Raw genomic sequence first — 18,888 nt, forward strand, 5'->3', positions numbered from 1 at the left:
ATATATATATCTATATCTATATCTGAAGGGCTGTCACAAGAAGTGCTGTGAGATTCAAGGCCCCTTCCAGCCATTTCTTTACTGAGGTGACCTGTAAACAGGAACTCACTGCCTTGGCAATCTTACCTCTTCTGTTGTGTCAGCTTCCATGTCAAATCCACTCCCTGTTCCATGGTTTTCTCTTCATGCTTCTTTCAAAAGGGATCTAGAAGGGTTCTCCCCCTGCTCTTCCAGAGATCTTAGATGATCAATTGTTTCCCCTTAGGGATTTCTCCCCCTTCTCACTACTGCACACACATAAAGTAAAGGCTGAAAAATATTTTCAATGTAGGCAGGTCACATGCGCATCAAACTTACTAGGCTAACACATCCTCAAAACACACTCCCCACTCTGCGACCAGGGTTATAACTAGTGCTGTTTTTCTAGAAAAAGAGGTGCTGGAACTCGTCACCATAAATGCCTCCCTTGTTATAAGGACGATGGTGCCCACCTGAGAGGTTCTGGAACTGAGTTCTGGCAAGTTCCAGCTGAAAAAAGCCCTGGTTATAAGCAACCTTACATGCCTCTAGTCAGCAGAGGAAGGGGTTGAGAGTAACAAGTAGGGAGGAAATGCACTTTGTGGTTTCCCACCAAACTCTGGCCCTTCCTCTCTCCTGCATGAAGCAGCCATGAGAAACTAGCAGCCATCATGCAAGTTTAGAATCCCAAGCCATCACTGTAAGTAAGAATAAGCCGGGAGTAAAGAACCTTTCTTCCCCCTTTAACAATGGGATCTCTGTTTTATTTTATATTTTTAAGCAGTGTGTGTATTAGACATAAAACACAACATAAAGGGTGATGGCTACATCCGGCTTCCAAGCTCTTAACTCTGCTCTAAAATAGAAAGCAATTTTACCCAAGAATTTCAATCTCGCATCTTCAGCCCACAGCCCACAATCCAATGCCTTTGTTTATGCCAGAAATGCCCATTCCACTCCCTGGCAAGGCAGGTTTCTTGATCGCAAAGAGGCTGGGAATATGTTCAGGCAAATGCACTTACAAGGTCTCTCTGATAACCCATTATGTTGCTTTCCAGGTGGGGCAGAGATGCTGTATAAGCTGTCATTAATATTGCTAGGGTTCTTGTTATCCTGGAAATGTCCTGTGGCTCAGGGCTGCAGTAAGTGGGGGAGCGGAAACACAAAGACACCCCCTCAACACACTCTTGCTTTTGGTTTCACCACAATTGAGCCTGAAAAAAGAAAGCTTCAACTATCTCCCATTCCAGCCATGCTCTCTACCCTCCTCTTTGTTTGCACTCCTCTCTTGTCATGACCCTAACAACAAAATGGCCGCCCAGCTTCCAAGAGTCTTGGCTTCCAACTGCCATGGAATCTTCCCTCCGTCCAGGGAAAGAGTCTTGAGGAAAGAGACCAGAGCAGCTGCTTTTCATTAGGAGAAATCCTCTTTTGTTCCTCAGGAGAAATTCACACTAAAATGGTGATTGACATAAGGGTTTTTAAAAATGACGACGACAATGACAAAACGGGGGTGGGTGGGTGTGCCAATTGCTGCAGAAGTATGGAGAACTGACATTTTCATTTGTTTATTTATTGTATTTACATCCCCAACGTTTTCTCCAAGGAGCTCAAGGTGGCATACATGGCTCTCCACCTCCTCGTTTAATCTCTGCAACAATCCTGTGAGGTAGGTTAGACTTAGAGGCAGGGACTGGCTCAATGTCACTCAGTGAGCTTCATAGCTGAGTGAGGATTATGAACTTTCAGATATTAGTCGAACACTCCAACCACTAAACTTGGAAATACGAGGAAACTGAGATAACTGGAATGGGCAGGTTCTTACATTCCTCCTGTTGGGAGGTAGTTGGGGGCTGTCCTGACCATGAGATGTCACTACATCCAGCAAAACCAGGTGCAAACATGGATGGGACTGGTGGTATGAGGCAGGCATGGTTGGGAGAGCAGCCTGGAGATGCCAACCCAATCCCTGCCTACATATGAGGCAACAGGCAAGACTGAAAAATCAATACCCCTGAGTAGCACTGATTAGTACAGAGACAAGAAATAACCATGAAGTATTGCAGAATTATGTGATCATCTGTTGTCTTGCCTCTGACTGAGAAACATCCAGCTGTCAAGTGTTTTTATTATTTTATTTTATTTTTCAATGTTGCTGAGTAAAAGTGATGTGGGTAAAAAGTGAGAGTAAAGTAATCAGCTGTTCCGGGAAGATGCGGAGGCCACCAGATTGGCCAAGGCAGACCATCCTAAACCATCCAATCATGTTTCAGGGCCCCATGTTTAGCTCCAATAGGGAAACGTCCGTGGTTGTAGATACGGACTATGGTCTACAATTGCAGCTCTGTGTGGTGGTGTGTACTCTTCTCTGGGGATATTTCTACACACAATCTCTCCTCTGCTGAAGTGAAGCCCAAGTGCCGCAGCAGGCTCTGTGTGCCTGGAAAAGGGGGAAAGGGAGGATCATAACGAATCGTCCTGCAACTTGGCTGTTTCACAGTGCATTTTTTTTGTAACTAGTAAAGATGCCCAGGTGACAACGCCACCAAAGTAGTTTCAGGTGAGCACCAACAACTTCAGCCAACCCACCCATGTTAAAGGACACTATCATGCTGAAATGGTGAGTCATAGCTCAGTGTGCAAACAGTCCTGCAAAAATATTCAGCATCCCCCAGCTGAAAAGCGGTAGAGGGGAAATCCCATCTGTAGCCACTGAGAGTCACTGTCCGAGGAGAGAAAAAGCACTGGATCAGCATAATCTCACTCTGCATAAGGTAGCTATGGGTTCCTATTGTGCATAGTGTCATCTTTCCTAGGAATGCTGGAAAAAACAAGCAACCTTTGCTTTGAAAAAGGTTATGGGAACCTATTTATCCCATACTAATGATACTGCTAGTGATGTGTTTTTTTGAAAGCTTCAACAAATCAAGGACCGCTTTAATGCTCATCAATCTCTGCTCTTCGAACTGGCCAGCGTGGTAACATTCTGCTCAGTGAACAACTCCTTGTGGAAACAGAGAAACAGAATCTACAAGTCACTTCCATTCATATTGCAGTTTCTATAGGTAGCCTAGAGAAAGGTGAGCTTTTCCCTACTGAGAGTTCTATGCAGACAACCCATTGGCACTTTGATCTCTTTCTGTGTAGTTGATTACTCTTTAAATTACTGACATGGCAAACCAAAACCCTTCTATCTTCAATAGCAATGAGGAAGCAGCTGGTAACGCAAGAACTTCCTTTTGGTATGTAAATTCATCTCTATTCTTTTTATGTATTTCATGCTGTTTGTATCAAGTGTCATGTGGGACTGGTCAGTTTCAGATACTCTCTGTTTCTAAATTTCCCAGCCTTAAGTTCACTTTGCCCCTTCCCCAATTTCCACATTAGTTTTGTGAACTTTTCTTCAAGAAGTCTGTCTAAAAATCTGCATGCGTTTCCACAGAACAAGATGCCTTTTTACCTTGCCACGTGTCATTATGGTGCCCTTGTCTAGACTAGCACTCCAATAAAAACAACATGAAAAAGAACAACAACAACAATGCACAAATTCAGTCTCTCACTCCCACAAATTATGTGGAGTCCCTTGCATTTGGGGAAATCCCAGGGGTCAGCACACCCTGAGAAATCTACCTTCATGATCATGTCAGGTGAGAATATAGACTAGCTCTCCTAGACTCCCAGCTTCACCTGCATACCACTCCTTCCCACCTGTGCCATGGTCCCATTGAGTGTACTCACCCAAGAGAAAGCACAAGATGCAGACAAAGCAAGCTAGGAAGAAACCGCAGAAAAGTGTGAGGCGAGTGCCATCTGTATCTACTTCAGTTCTAAGCTTCATGTCTGTAATCACCAGAGAGCACACCAGGATGATTCCTGCAGGCAAAGGGAAAGAAGAGTTGGGGTGATGTGTGTCCCTCCTGCCTTAGGGGCCTGGTTTCTCTTTCTGTCCCTGTTCATATCCTCCACTCTTCCAACATTCCACCATCTTCAGCTAACCAGAGGTCTCCCTTGCCATTAAACAATTCCACCCATTACCCCATGCTGCCATGTTGCTGCTGGTTGTCAGGACTTCAAAGCACCATGCAGGACTCTCTTCAAGCACCCAACTGGCTGGTTGTCAGAGTTTGTAAAGAGCTGTGTTGGGTGCTGTTCACAGTGCTTTGCTAATCCTTTGTTGGCTCTGCACCATCTTTACCTGCACACCTGATTTCATATATGCATGCAACTCCAAAGTTCATGAAATCAAAATCATCACACGTCTGTCCAAGACGCCATTCCCACCTTCCACTGCTGCTTCCTCATCAAATGTTTTAAATTCTAAACTCCTGTGGAGTAAAGACCTGTCTTACTTGTTTTTGTGATGTTCTACGTATGCAGCTAGCACAATATAAATATAATCGTCATAATGTACTGCATCCCTCAGGTACCTCAGGTTACATACGCCTCAGGCTACATACGCCTCAGGTTACATACGCCTCAAGTTACATATGCTTCAGGTTACAGACTCCACTAGCCCAGAAATAGTGCCTCGAGTTAAGAAATTTGCTTCAGGATGAGAACAGAAATCGTGCTCCAGCAGTGCAGCAGCAGCAGGAGGTCCCATTAGCTAAAGTGGTGCTTCAGGTTAAGAACAGTTTCAGGTTAAGAACGGACCTCCAGAACGAATTAAGTACTTAACCCGAGGTACGACTGTACTTTGATCTATTATCATTACTATGGATATCAGGCACTGTGTACATTTACAGCCAGTGTGGTATAGTGGTTAAAGTGTCAGACTGGGACCTGGGAGACCAGAGTTCAATTCTCCACTCAGCCATGAAGCTCACTGGGTTCCCTTGGGCCAGTCACTGTCTCTTGGCCTAACCCACCTTACAGGGTTGTTGTGGGGATTGGGGAGAACCATGTACACCCCCTTGAGCTCCTTGGAGGAAAAAAGTGGGATATAAATGCAATAAATAAATTAAATAAAAACATTATAAGAATGTGTTTTATCATTATTACCAAGAACATCGGCCAATGTGTACATTGACTCAATTAAATCAACAAGGTTTATTTAATGTCTCATTAAAAATAGAAATTCTGTGCTCAGATGATCCTGATCAAGGATTCAAATGACCCCCTCCCACCTCTATATATTATGCCAATGGTGCAGAATTGCGTATTTGCTCTGATTTAGTATGCTTTATTCTTTTTCTGTTAGTTAGGAGCAAGATGCTATTTGAGGCACTGGAGGCATACATTGCAGTAAATGTTGTTCATCTCTCCCTGGCCCCAGCCCTCTGGTTTCTGAGGTTTCAGAGACAGTGCCACATGCTTTCAAGCGTACCTGTGGTGAAGTTAGCCAGAGAAGAAATCAGCGCTTCACATATCTGCACGGTTGCAAGGCGAGAGAGGAGATCCCGTGATGAAACCACAGCAATTAAACTCATAAGGACAGCTAATATTGAAAGGATCTGAGTAGCCTCCATATATCCTGGAAGGGTTTTTAAAAAACAAAAAATTATTAAATATTAAGCTTCCTTAGACTCACCTGTGGCCCTCTGGTTGTCATTGGACTGCAACTCCCATCAGCCCCGGACAGCCTGGGCAATGACCAGGAATGATAAGAGCTGTAGCCCAGCAACCTCTGGAAGACCACATGTTCCTCACCCCATTTCTGCCCCAACTAGAATATTGTGTGTCCAAGACCTTCTGCATCCCCCTTCCTAGATTTTTGGAGATTGATCCAGTCAGTATCACTCCATTGTAATACTGAAAGGTACTCCTTTCCAATACATAGGGCCAACCCACCCATGAGACAAGGCAAGCTGACTGCCTCAGGCAGCAGAATCCCCTCCCACCTTGCCCCTGATATAGATCTTGCCTCACCCTTCTTCCCTGGCAGGGAAGTGAGCACCATTATGGGGACTGCCTTTGGTTCTGAAATGTCTTGGGCCACCCCTCCAACATCTCATTTCAGATCATTGGCTTTGACCCTCGTGCTGTGGTCCTGAGCCTTTCCCCCAAATGATATGTCCCTGAGGAGTGTTTTATTATTTCATGATTAATATCTGTCATGGAAAGCCATTCTTTTTGTCTCAGAGAGACTTTTTCTTTAAAAAAAAAGCAATGAATGTCAAATTGAAATGCACAAAAGATTTTTAAAAATAAAAAATTACCTAAAAATACTCATCCTGCAACAACTAAAAAGGGCCACGTCTGATCCCAGCCCAGCTATAGGATGAACACCAATTAAGAGCAAAATGTCTTTGCTGATTGGATGCTCTGCCTTTCCATATAAAATGTGCAAAGCAGCAAACAAGAAAATGCATAGTGAAAGATAACCAATCAAAAGCAGCAACAAACCTGTCAGCAATAGCTCAATGAGAGCTCCACCTCGTTTGGAGAAGATGGAGGTGTTTTTTTTGTTGTGACCATGATGGAGAGGAATGAATCTGGCCTCCCCTGCCTGCTTGCTGTGGCTCTGGTGGGAGTTGCTCTCCCCCTAACACCTGTTTACTTATTTAGAATTCTTATATCTTCCCTGTATTGCCCCCAAAGGCTTTCAAGTGGCTTTCAAAATATTTTCATGATCAAAACCATACTCAAGTCTGGTATCAAGAACAGGAGTAACAAGGTGTCTCTATAGAGCCAGAATTATCCAGGTGGCATTTTTCTGTTCTCTCTCTTTGTCCTCCCTGGTTGATGGCCTTTGACTTCTGCCTACTGGGTAGCAGAGCCCCCACGAATCATCTCTAAGAAAATAGATCAACTGGATCTTGCTCATGATGGAGGCACATGTTACCCTGCTGCTGGATGAAGTGCTGGTTGGAGGGGATAGAAATCCCAGTGTTTCTCGTACCTACAATGGTCTGACCCTAAATTTGGCAAAGTAGTAGAGCTGTGAAGACTACAGTATGCAGTTTAAAATGTGCATTAATTTGCTCAGTTGGCTGTTGTTTTGTGGTGGTGATAGTGTTGCTAACATAGGCTGCATAATTTCAGCTTAGCATACTGCACCATTTAAACCCCTGATAATCAATTAACAGTTACCCATTTAGCCCAGGAACTCTCCACCCATCCCCAATATTAACCAAGCATGCCACTTACCATTTATGACAAAAATGGCATCGCATCCTAACTGATCACATATGGTCCACCATCCCAACATTAAATATTGAGCATCTTCATAATGATGCCATAGCATTAAGGGAGATCCTATGACAATTACGAGCAAGGCGAGGTTGATGCAGCACAAAGTAAAGTATGTCTTTTCCCGGAACGTTGCCTGGCAGATCTTGAGGAGGACCTGCAGAAAGGAGGAGGGGGAGTCCAGCATCATCAGGCATCCTTAAAATAGTAAGACATCACATTGATATGTCAGAGCAGGTGTGGGGAACTGTCCTGCTCTGGTAACAGGAAGGAGGTGATAAAACAATACAGGTTGCTTGTTTCAGTACCATGGACACCTCCTAGTGAGCAATGTACTCTAATAAGGCTTGGGATGGTCATACTCCAGCCCACCTCGTCTAGGCTCTGTCTCCTTTTGAACAACTAGAGTCTCTTAAAGGATTAGCCCTCTGGCCTTATGAATGGCACATCTCTTGCACTCCATAGGCTCCTACCAGATGTGTTCTCTGTGCCATTGGGCTTGCAAGGTGGTTTGGGAGGTGCTCATAGGAACTAAGGAAGCTCCCTTATACAGAATGAGACTATTTGGTCCATCTCAGTAGAGAATGGTCCATTTGGAAGAATGGGGAAATGCCCAAGAAACCTCAGTCTGCCCTCAGAAAATCCTCACATGCCTGCCATCTTACTTGGAACCAGTTGAGAGGGTAGCACTATCTGTCAGCTTCCAGGCCTTTTAGTGTTTACCTTTGTAGAACATAAATTGGGAAGGCGATGGGGACAAAACTAGCATTAGTTGGCTCTGCTCTGGGATTCTTCTGAACAGAGTTCCACCTGCCCTACCTGCAGTACACATCTGAAGCAATATCATGTCACCTTAAACAGATACAGCTTCCTCCAGGCAGAGGGCCTTCTCAGTAGTTGCACCTGCCCTGTAGAACGCCCTCCCAGCAGATGTCAAGAAAATAAACAACTGTTTGACTTTTAGAGGACATCTGAAGGCAGCCCTGTTTAGGGAAGTTTTTAATGTTTGATCTTTTAATTTTTTTAAAAAATCCTATTGGAAGCCACCCAGAGTGGCGGTATAAGTGGTGATATAAATAATAAATTATTATTATTATTATTATTATTATTATTATTATTCCAAAGGATCCTAGCAGCTGTGGTTTGCAAGCGTGTTGAGAGATGTTAGGAAAACCCCTTTCCTCTCCTTGCAGAGGTATTGTTAAACCTTGTTAAACCTTGCCAGAGTGTTGAACCCTCAGCTTCTGGAAAAGGATGCCAACTGCCTGTGCTTCCCAGTTCATTTCCCACACATTGGTCCTTAGAGAATGCAAAAGAAAAGGGTAAAGAGGAAGGAGAAGGGGGGGGGGAGACTGGAAGGCAGAGGGGCAAGAACTATATAGAATTTAAGAACACAAGAAAAGCCTCTTGGCTCAGGCCACTAGCTCATCTACACAAGCATCATGTTCTCTCAGTGGCCAACCAGATACCTGAGGGAAACGTTCAAACAGGACCCGAGAACAAGAGCCCTCTCCTCTCTCACAGTTTCCAGCTACTAGTATTCAGAAGCATTAGTGCCTCTGAAAAAAAGTTTGTGAATAAAGAAGCAGCTTGTCGGAGTCTTGCCTACTCTGTCTTCTTGACCAGATACAAGATGCAAAGTGATTTGGTAGCATATTCTCAGGTCTGTGGATTGGGATGTACCTTATTGCTCAGTATCATCTCTCCCTGTAGTTGGTTCTGTCCTTCAGCATCAGATCACAGGAACACTGCCTCCTTTCCTCTGTGCTGCTCATCTAGCAAGCATGATTCTGGGTGGTTTCCATGTCTGCCTTTGTGATATTTCCAATGATGTCACACACCCCTCTTTCTGCCTAGACCTAACAATCCCCAGCTCCCATGGGAACAATGAAAGTCATGTTTTAATAACAATGTACTTGCTGTCCTAGGGAAGTGGGTGGCGCTGTGGTCTAAACCACTGAGCCTCTTGTGCTTGCTGATCGGAAGGTTGGCAGTTCAAATCCCTGTGACGGGGTGAGCTCCTGTTGCTTTGTCCCAGCTCTTGCCAGCCTAGCAGTTTGAAAGTATACCAGTGCAAGTAGATAAATAGGTACCACTGCATTGGGAAGGTAAACAGTGTTTCCATGTGCTCTGGTTTCCATCACAGTGTTCAGTTGTACTAGGAGCAGTTTAGTCATGCTGGCCACATGACCCAGAAAGCTGTCTGTGGACACACATTGGCTCCCCTGGCCTGAAAGAGAAATGAGTGCCGCAACCCCATAGTTGCCTTTGACTGGGCTCAGCTGTCCAGGGGTCCTTTACCTTTTACTAGCTGTCCTACACAAAGTTTCTTCTTTAGAATGAAAGAAGCCTCTGATTTCATAGCACAGGTAGCCAATGTAGTGATTTTAGCACTCAGAGGGGTCTGTTGGCAGTCTTTCAGATATTTGGGGCCTCATTTAGGACTTTAAATATCCATGTGAGCACCTTGACTTGGGCCTGGAAACTCTTCTCGTCTCTTCCTCTCCTCTCCTCCCCACCCACAATGCCAGAAAAAGCCTCCCTTGTAGCCATTGCTTGGTTGCAGAATTGTACTGCAAAATTCAGATAAGTGCATGTTTTAAAAAGATGACTGTGTTCCTGCTCACATATCATTGTGCAAAAGGCAAGTGAGGTAAGTTTGCGTCTAATTGCAAACTGAATCAAATTTCTTCCTCATGTTCACCAGACTAAAAATAGTGCAAAGTTGTCCAGAAATATGGGTTACTGAATCTATCAATTCCAGTTTCTCTCAATTTCTTATTCACATTTCCACATCAGTATGTGATTATAAAAAAATTGTTTACACGTGAAACATGAAAACATGGGAAATCCTCCTGAAAATTGTGTTTGCTTCAAAATTTCTTCGTAGTTGCAATTTTGCCAAATTATTAACATTATTTCAAGCAGCTTCCTACTATATAATACATGTTCTTCTGCCAGTCTACCTAACATAAGCATTTTGATGCACACTTTGCCCCTCTACACACACTTACTTCTGTACCCATTGTGGGTTTGGAGTCATATTACAAACTTCAGAGAAGTGCAAATTTCAAAGGATAGCTGTGTTTCAGTTCATGTACTGATTTGGGAAGCGAATTGTTCATGCTGACAACTGAACTGACTTTCTCCCTCATCCCTAGCCAGAAGTGAACATTTGTAGAGGTGTGGGCTTTTGAATAAAATTAACGCAGAGATAAAACCAGCCACGAGAAACTGAATAATAAAGTGACTGTGCATAGCATTACATATCAGATTGAGAAACATCCATTTGACAAACAGTTTATTTTTAATGCTGCTATGTGTATCTTGCTGAAGTCCTTCAACATCTCCAGTGACTCTGTTAAGGGTCATCGCCACACAGAATTTCCATTTTCCAGTCAGGCTCCAGGACCTGATATGCGGCTTATGGAGAAGAATGCCTGCAATGATGGGTACAGACCAAAGACTGCACAGGAGATATCATGTGATCCAACAGTAATGCACTTTGAACCCACGGCTGGTGTTATTTAGATCTTCATTATTTTATTTCCAAAGAACCACCTCCTGTGCTGCAGCAGACTCAGAGTTCCTAGGTGCAGGGGAAGTAGAAAATTAAAAAGACTGCTGTTCAGAATCCACTAAGCAAGTAATAACAACAATTTTAGAATTTCAGCTATATGATTTTGATTTATTTAGCTAGCAAAGGTGTCAGAGCTGTAATTCTCAGAGCGGCTTAAGCCCATCCCTCTTCCCAGAGGACTCTGGGAATTGCAGCACTGTGCAAGGGTCTCCTTACAACTCCCAGCACCCTACATTCACCCAACAAACTACATTCAGTCACAGGTGTTGCTCACCAGGGGTGCCAACTTGAATAAAATAATGGGGAACCCAGGTAAGCCCCACACAATAAATCACAAGATGACACACCATTTGAATGGCAATTGCCACCAAGTTTTCAGGGGACTGGATTCCTCAAGTATTTTATTGTGGGGGTGGGTTGAAGGGACCTCAGCCCCTAGGAGTGTCATGGCTGTTGTGCTGCTCATTGGTGGTGGGCAACGCCAAGTCTCCTGCAGCTCTCCCTTCTGACGGCTCCTAATCTTAAAAGTGGGCTTGTGCCAGTCAACTCTTCAAGTAGTGCGTTGCCCTCTGAAAAGTAAGGTGCCGGGGCAGGGTTGGCGTGCCCTGCTTTGCCGCCTAATGTGAAATGGGAAGGTGAAGCCAGTGTGGTGTAGTGGTTAAGAGCGGTAGACTCGTAATCTGGGGAACCGGGTTCACTTCCCCGCTCCTCCACATGCAGCTGCTGGGTGACCTTGGGCCAGTCACAATTCTCTGAAGTCTCTCAGCGTCACTCACCTCACAGAGTGTTTGTTGTGGGGGAGGAAGGGAAAAGAGATCGTTAGCCACTTTGAGACTCCTTCCGGTAGTGATAAAGCGGGATATCAAATCCAAACTACTACTCTTCTTCTTCTTCTTCTTCTTCTTCTTCTTCTTCTTCTTCTTCTTCTTCTTCTTCTGTTGCTCCCACTGCTGCCCCCTTTACCTGGGCATAGCTGTCAACCTTCCCTTTTTTTGGTGGGAAATTCCCTTATTCCAGCGCTGTTTCCCACTGCTTCCTGCTGCTATCCCGGATTCTTAGATATCCCGTAGACTGTCCCTGGGACAGGTGAGGCTGCTGATCCCTTATTTTCAAATCTGAAAGTTGACAGCTATGTACCTGGGTGTCACGGTGGCTCCCGCAATGACCACAATGGCAGCAGGCTTGCGAGATCTTGCAGGGTAACTGCCATTTCTCTGCTCCCTGTGGGGTGCCCACTGCACGGGCGAGCCACTCCTGTGTATGGGCTATACTTACCTAAGATGAAACACAGGAAACAGGCAAAGCAGCCTGCGAAGAATCCCAGGTATGGTGCTGCATGAGTCCCATCTGAATCAACCTCAATTGCAAGCTTGCAGTATGTAACCACTAAAGAACAGAGCAGAAAGAAACCTGCAGGCAGAAGGAGGATGAGAGAAGACTTTGTGGTGATCCCATTCTCCTTTCCCTCTTCTTCTGGATGCCTTAATTTTATTTTCAGAATTATCTGGTATGGACACCTTAAACATACATATCCATCAATAGTCGACATAAGGTTTCCAAACACCCAAGATCAACATAAAATCACACGTAGTCAGCCCTATATGGCTGAGCAACCTTTGGCCCTCCAGATGTTTCTGGACTGCAACTTCCATCAGCCTCAACCACTGGCTACGCTGGCTGGGGCTGATGGGAGCTGGAGTCCAACAATGTGTGGACACAGATACTTGACCCCTGCCCTACTCTCACTTCCTTGAGAGTAAGTCCTGTGGACCTTAGTAGGCTTTATTCTCAGCAGACATGAATATGATTGCATGAGCAATGCACATATAACAACAACAACAACAACAACAACAACAACAACAACAACTTTCTTATTTATACCCTGCCCATCTGGCTGTGTTGCCCCAGTTACTCTGGGCATCCCTGTCAGTGATAAAGGGAGAAGGAGGAGGAGGGAAGGAGGATGGCACTTGACATAAGAAATGACCAGCTCAGCCTGGCCTTGTTCTGACTGAAATAGGAAACCCAAGGTCTTCACATAGGTTGGGGGAAAGTGAAAGGGGTTTAAAGATATCTGACCAGGAGATGTAACATACAGACATGTGTATACAGATGTATTTTTTATATCTGCCAGCACTTGGTGTACAAAGCTGGGGCTTAAACAGAGAAAGGAAATGAATTATATGAACTACAGTGGTGCCTCGCAAGACGAAAAGAATCCATTCAGCGAGTCTCTTTGTCTTGCGGTTTTTTTCGTCTTGCGAAGCAAGCCCATTAGCGGCTTAGCGGATTAGCGCTGTTAGTGGCTTTTAGCGGCTATTAGCGGCTATTAAAGGCTTAAGGGATTAGCGGATTAGCTGCTAAAAGGCTATTAGCGGCTTAGCGGGTTTAGTGGATCAGCTGATAAGCGGCTTAGCGATCAGCTGTTAAGCGGCTTAGCGATCAGCTGTTAAGCAGCTTAGCGATCAGCTGTTAAGTGGCTTAGCGGCTTGGGAAAAGGGGGGGGGAGGGGAAAAAACCCCGCAGGAACTCGCAAGACATTTTCATTTTGTGAAGCAAGCCCACAGCAAATTCGTTTTGCGAAGCACCTCCAAAACTGAAAACCCTTTCGTCTAGCGGGTTTTCCGTCTTGCAAGGCATTCGTCTTGTGGGGCACCACTGTATTTTCTTTTTTAAAGATCCATTTTTTACTTTTGACTCTCTTGTTCCAACTTGTTTACTTCATACACACACAGAGAGAGAGAGAGAGAAATGGCTTAAACAAGGGACGACGCCTACCAAAGTAGTGTTCAGTTATTTAGAAAGCCAATTTGCTTGACATAACGGCCTTCATGAGCCCCGGGAATTTAGACGCTACTTGCCTCCCACTTACCAAGCCAAGTGTGGGGAACCTTTGCTCCCGTCACCCAGATGTTGCCAAACTGCAGTTCTCCTCATCCCTGCTCATTGGTCATAATTGCTGGGGCTGTTAGGAGTTGTAGTTCAGCCGTATCTGGAAGGACAAAGGCTCCCCACACCTGCTCTAGAGAAAGACTATCCCTCGGGGAGGAGGTCTCACCCTCTGGCACAGGATTCCTGCCCCCTTTCACATTTGCTCCCTTTGCAGTGTTCACAGTTGGTCCCTTCTCTTCAGTCCTGAATCAACACTCTTCCAAGGCTCATTGCTCTGTGATTTTTACTGGTTCGTGGGAGGTCGGGAGTGCTGTTCTATCATATATTGCTATTATGGCTTACACAATACCTGCGCTGAAGTGGGCCACAGAAGAAAGCAGGCTTTCGGATACCACCTTTTTCAGGACCCGAGTAAGAAGCTCCCATGACAAAAAAAGGGCAACGAAATCACTGATTAAGGCTAGTATCAAAAGGAGACGGACCACATGCAGATATTCTAGAGGAAGTGAAAGGAGGGGGAAAGAATTAATGGTATATAAAGCTGCCTTATACCATATCAGGTTACTTAGAGTTGGAGCGGTGCAGTGTTTTAGGCCACATGCAAAGCACACATTTAAAGCGGTATCATAAACAGTGATGGCTTCTGGGAGAGAATTTTGGGAGCCATTGTTTGTTAAGGGTGCTAAAAGTTGTTAGGAGATGCTTATTCCCCTCACAAAGCTACAATTCCCGAGCAATTGCTCTGCCCAGGGAAATCCAGGAATTATAGTTTTGTGAGGGGAATAGGGGTCTCTCCTGACAACTCTAAGCACACTTAACAAACTAGAGCTCCCAGAATTCTTTGGGGGAAGTTATCACTGTTTAAAGTGGTGTCACATACCCTCCAACACTTCTCCAATGAAAAGAGAGATGTTCCCTCCAAACGTTTCTCCAATGAAAATAGGGATATCCTATTCCCTACCCTCCAACACTTCTCTGATGAAAATGGGGATATCCTAAGGAAAAGCGGGATATTTTGGGATCAAATCGGAACCTGGGATGGCTTCTGTAAATCTGGGACTGTACCTGGAAAATAGGGGCACGTGGAAAGGCTGGTGTCATAGTATGTTTAATGTGTGGTGTGAACATAGGCTAGGAGTGGACAGGTGAGGGTTCAAGTTAACACTCAGCTATGAAGCTCTCTCACTGGTTCATTTCACATATCCTGTTGTGTACAGAGGATGTTCGGGTTGTGAACCTGCAGCGTCCGCAACCCGCAGCGGCGCATCTGCGCACACGCAGGTTGCGATTCAGCGTGTCTGCGCACGCACAAAGCACGATTTAGAGCTTCTGTACTTCCAGGTTTCGGCAGTCCGCAACCTGAAAAAATACAACCTGGAGTGTCTTTAACCTGATGTATGACTGTACAGTGGTACCTTGGGTTACATTCGCTTCAGGTTACATACACTTCAGGTTACAGACTCCGCTAACCCAGAAATAGTACCTCGGGTTAAGAACTTTGCTTCAGGATGAGAACAGAAATCGTGCTCCGGCGGCGCGGTGGCAGCAGGAGGCCCCATTAGCTAAAGTGGTGCTTCAGGTGAAGAACAGTTTCTGGTTAAGAACGGACCTCCGGAACGAATTAAATACTTAACGCGAGGTACCACTGTACTGGTAAATTCTGAATGACTGGAGCTAATAACGAGAGACCCTGTAGCCACACCGCCAAGGAAGGCCCAAAAACACATCTGGGTCCAAAAACCTCCCCCCACCCTCAGCTCAAAGAGCATCAGTACTATTATAGCATGATAGCCAGTTTCTTGTGAAGAGCGCATCTTCAATCCCCTGCAATGGAACAGAATGTATACAGCCCCGATCATTCCTAACTCATTTGTCCTGGGACTCAAGAAAATGGAAACCAGTCTTGTGTCTCTCACCATTGACGGGGAGAAAAACGTCGTCACACTCTAGCTGATGGTTGCATATGGCCCACAATCCGAAAACAAAATAGCCGTCCACATAGCTGTGTCGGAGCCATAAGGGAGTTGCCATGACATTCACGAGCAGCATGAAGTTGATAAAGCACAAGGTGCAGTAGGTGCTTCTGTAGAAGGACGCTGAGCATATCTTGGCAAGGATCTGTGGAAAGAGGAAAGCCCACATCAAGCCATCCTAAGAGAACAGTAAGGCTTTCATGGTGGCAATTGGTACAATGATGGAGAGCATTTATTATTTTGCTGGGAGGTAGCCAGAGTGGCTGGGGCAGCTCTGGCAGATAAAGTTGATGGATTATGCCGAAATGGCAAAAATGACCGGAAGAATCAGAAATCAGGAAGACCAAATTTTTAAGAAAGAACGGGGAAAATTTATAATTTATCTATAAAACCATTGTAAACCGTTAAAATTGTTAGTAGGATTAGAATAACACTTGTAGATTAATGGTGAATTTTGGGTGTAACGGAGATGTAAAAGATTTGGATTATTATAAAAGATGCAGGAGGAAATGACTAACAATAGAACCCACAAAGTGGAGGAGGGAAGTCCAGGAGATTCATTGGAATCTTGTTTTTAAGTTGTGTGTGGGATATGCGATTGTGAAACTGTAATTTGAAAAACCAAATAAATACGTTAAAAACAAAACAGAGCGGCGGGGACAACCCAGTCAGATGGGCGGTTAATCATAATCATAATCATAAATTGTTGCTAGACTGGCTGACTGACAGAGTTTTAATTCTAATGTCCAATAGCTTTTTAATGACTGTTTTTAATATATGCTTTTAGCTGTTTCTGTTTTATCTGTAAGTCACCTTGAGTCCCTCCTGAATAAAGAAGGGATATCAAGATGATGATGATGATGATGATATCCCTCTCCTGCTGTTGCATCCTTACTGTAGCCCTTTCCAACTTTGTATTTCAGACACGTGTCTCTTGAGAGCTGCAGAACAGGTGTGGGCAACCTTTGGTCTTCCAGAAGTTGCTGAACTATAACTCCCATCAGCCCCAGCAAGTGTGGCCCATGACCAGGGGTGATGGCCGTTCAGCAACATCCAGAGCGCCAGAGGTCCCCCACACCTGACCCCATAGGAAGAATGAGAGGGTGATGAGAGAAAGAGAAGGGAGGTGAGATCGAAAGGAAGCAAGAGGCAGAAGAAAGAATACATGAACAATAAAGGAACGGTTTGTTTCTGTCTGAGCCTTGCCTACTGTGTCCTGCTTACCAGGGGCAAGAGAGAAGGCAATCTGGCAATGGATCTTTGGATCCTATGTATGGTCAGACACTTCTTAGTCACTACCATCTCTGCCAGGAGTTGTTATGGACCTTTGGCATCGGAGAATAAACAACTGGTTCGAGGCCTCCTTCACTCTGCGCTGGCCACCTAGCAACCACCACCTGATGTTTCCACGCCTGCCTTTGTGATGTTTCCAGTGATGTCACACACATTCCGCAGAAGCGGATTTAGGGGAGCACAACTGGTTCTCCCACACTGGGTGCCGAGCTGAGAAGGTGCCACAGGGGGTGCCACAACGATGACTTAGAATGGAAGGTGAGAGCCAGGGGACACTGATTTTTGGTGTTGCATACGGCGCTGCTGAAATTTGAAGAAGTCCGCTACTGCATTCCACACATCACCTCTCTTCCTGCTTGTTCCTGGTGTTCCTCAGCTTCCATGGAAGCAACTGAAGTCATTTTTTAAAATATTTATGTTATATTATTATGCTATTCCATGATCCCGTTGGCCATTATACAGCTATGTGGTGCCAAGTGACCTCCATCTATTTATTTGTTTATATGCATTTATAAACCACCTGATTAATTGTTTAAAATAAATAAATCTCTACGTGGTGTACAAGGCTGCTGCAATTCTGCAAAAGCGTAAAAATGTGGAGTTGGATGCATAATCCACTGTCTCGAAAAACTCAGTTTCTGGTGCTCACCTATTGGAATGATACAGAGAAGACTAGCAGGAAACTCCAGTTTCTGATTTAAGGACCAAGCAGGTTCCTAGTCCTTCCTGTTGTGAATATATGCTCGCAAGTGTCTGGGGAGTGCCTGGAAAGGCCTCATGAGCCATAGGAGCTTCTCAGCTTGTGCATTTGTTACATCTGAAGTAGCAATTAAATATCTGAAAGACCATATCCATCCCTTACTGTCTCAGGCATTAAGCCATGCAATGGGGACTTAGTTGGTAGTTGCATCACCCTCAGAAGGGCAGAGAATAGCAGCCCAAAGAGGACTTCCTCAATGACAGCCCCTAAATCATGGAATTCCCTCTTATTGGAGGGGAATCTAGCATCTTCAGGATACAGTTTTTGGCACATGCTTAAGATGAACCGTTTAAAAATTAATATTTTGTTTTTCATGACCCACCTGAATTTATGTTGTTGTGTTTCATCCTGGAACAGTGTTGTGTGTTTTAAAATTGCAGTGATTTTTATCCATTTTAAAATTGCGTTTTGTGTTTGCTGTCACCCACCCTGGCAATGTGGGGATAATACAACTTATCAACCAATCATATGCTTACATTACTTAGACCAGGCATCTAAGCAGCCATGGACACAAATAATGCCAACTCTGTCCCTATATCTGCTCTGGCAACACACATTACAGAACCTAACCATGTCGCCCATAGCATCAGGGGGTTCGTTCGCCTGCACATCTTCACAAATCACCCCCGAAAGAGGAAATGTATCACCAGGACAAATGAGGACACAAATTGGCAGAAATCTGGCACGCACCAATTTATATGTACAGCTGCAAAGTTGGAAATCATGGCTATCTATTAAGTAGAGTCACAATGCATCCTATTGCAGTGAGTAAGACCAGGTGATCTGTGTGCCTGCTCAGTCTGAAACTTCAAGGTCTTTCCTGCATCTCCCCCTTTTGATGGTTCTTTATCTCTAAACCAGACTTGGGTTGGGCAGGCCTTCAAATGTTGTTGTTTAGTCGTTCAGTCGTGTCCGACTCTTTGTGACCCCATGGACCAGAGCACACCAGGCACTCCTGTCTTCCAATGCCTCCCACAGTTTGGTCAGACTCATGTTTGTAGCTTTGAGAACACTGTCCAACCATCTCGTCCTCTGTCATCCCCTTCTCCTTGTGCCCTCCATCTTTCCCAACATCAGGGTCTTTTCCAGGGAGTCTTCTCTTCTAATGAGGTGGCCAAAGTATTGGAGCCTCAGCTTCACAATCTGTCCTTCCAGTGAGCACTCAGGGCTGTTTCCTTCAGAATGGATAGGTTTGATCTTCTTGCAGTCCAGGGGACTCTCAAGAGTCTCCTCCAGCACCA

General features: G+C 44.8%; 2 protein-coding genes and 1 long non-coding RNA gene across 6 annotated transcripts in view; 1 reads left to right on the forward strand and 2 right to left on the reverse strand.

The window, feature by feature from the left end:
- LOC310684739 (uncharacterized protein) overlaps positions 1-18,888 on the reverse strand; it is a 268,708-nt gene that overhangs the window by 8,504 nt on the left and 241,316 nt on the right. The window contains exons 1-2 of one of the 4 annotated variants that reach the window (XR_014514809.1): positions 1,041-1,290; positions 127-309 (exon numbers count right to left, since the gene is read on the reverse strand). Coding sequence is in view for 3 of the 4 variants with exons in the window: in XM_083456246.1 (XP_083312372.1) it covers positions 127-150 (24 nt within the window). In the remaining variant the exon portion in view is untranslated. Of the gene's footprint in view, positions 1-126; positions 310-1,040; positions 1,341-18,888 lie in introns of those variants that run through there. The other 3 variants (XM_083456246.1, XM_083456247.1, XM_083456248.1) reach the window with 3 other exon arrangements.
- LOC310684712 (uncharacterized protein) lies at positions 2,140-16,995 on the reverse strand. Its single transcript, XM_083456196.1, has 9 exons — positions 16,819-16,995; positions 15,538-15,739; positions 13,971-14,117; positions 12,005-12,139; positions 8,833-10,738; positions 7,108-7,306; positions 5,345-5,491; positions 3,757-3,891; positions 2,140-2,458 (listed from the first exon to the last, which is right to left on the reverse strand). The coding sequence occupies exons 1-5, from the start codon at positions 16,894-16,896 to the stop codon at positions 10,677-10,679; spliced, it is 624 nt and encodes a 207-aa protein (XP_083312322.1). The 5' UTR covers positions 16,897-16,995; the 3' UTR covers positions 2,140-2,458; positions 3,757-3,891; positions 5,345-5,491; positions 7,108-7,306; positions 8,833-10,676.
- On the forward strand, positions 3,898-5,442 carry LOC310684893. The gene is made up of 2 exons (XR_014514937.1): positions 3,898-4,450; positions 4,483-5,442. It is a non-coding gene; the product is annotated as an uncharacterized lncRNA (long non-coding RNA).

The sequence above is a fragment of the Podarcis tiliguerta genome, assembly GCF_965153285.1.
Source record: "Podarcis tiliguerta genome assembly, chromosome: 8".
Taxonomy (NCBI): Eukaryota; Metazoa; Chordata; class Lepidosauria; order Squamata; family Lacertidae; genus Podarcis; species Podarcis tiliguerta.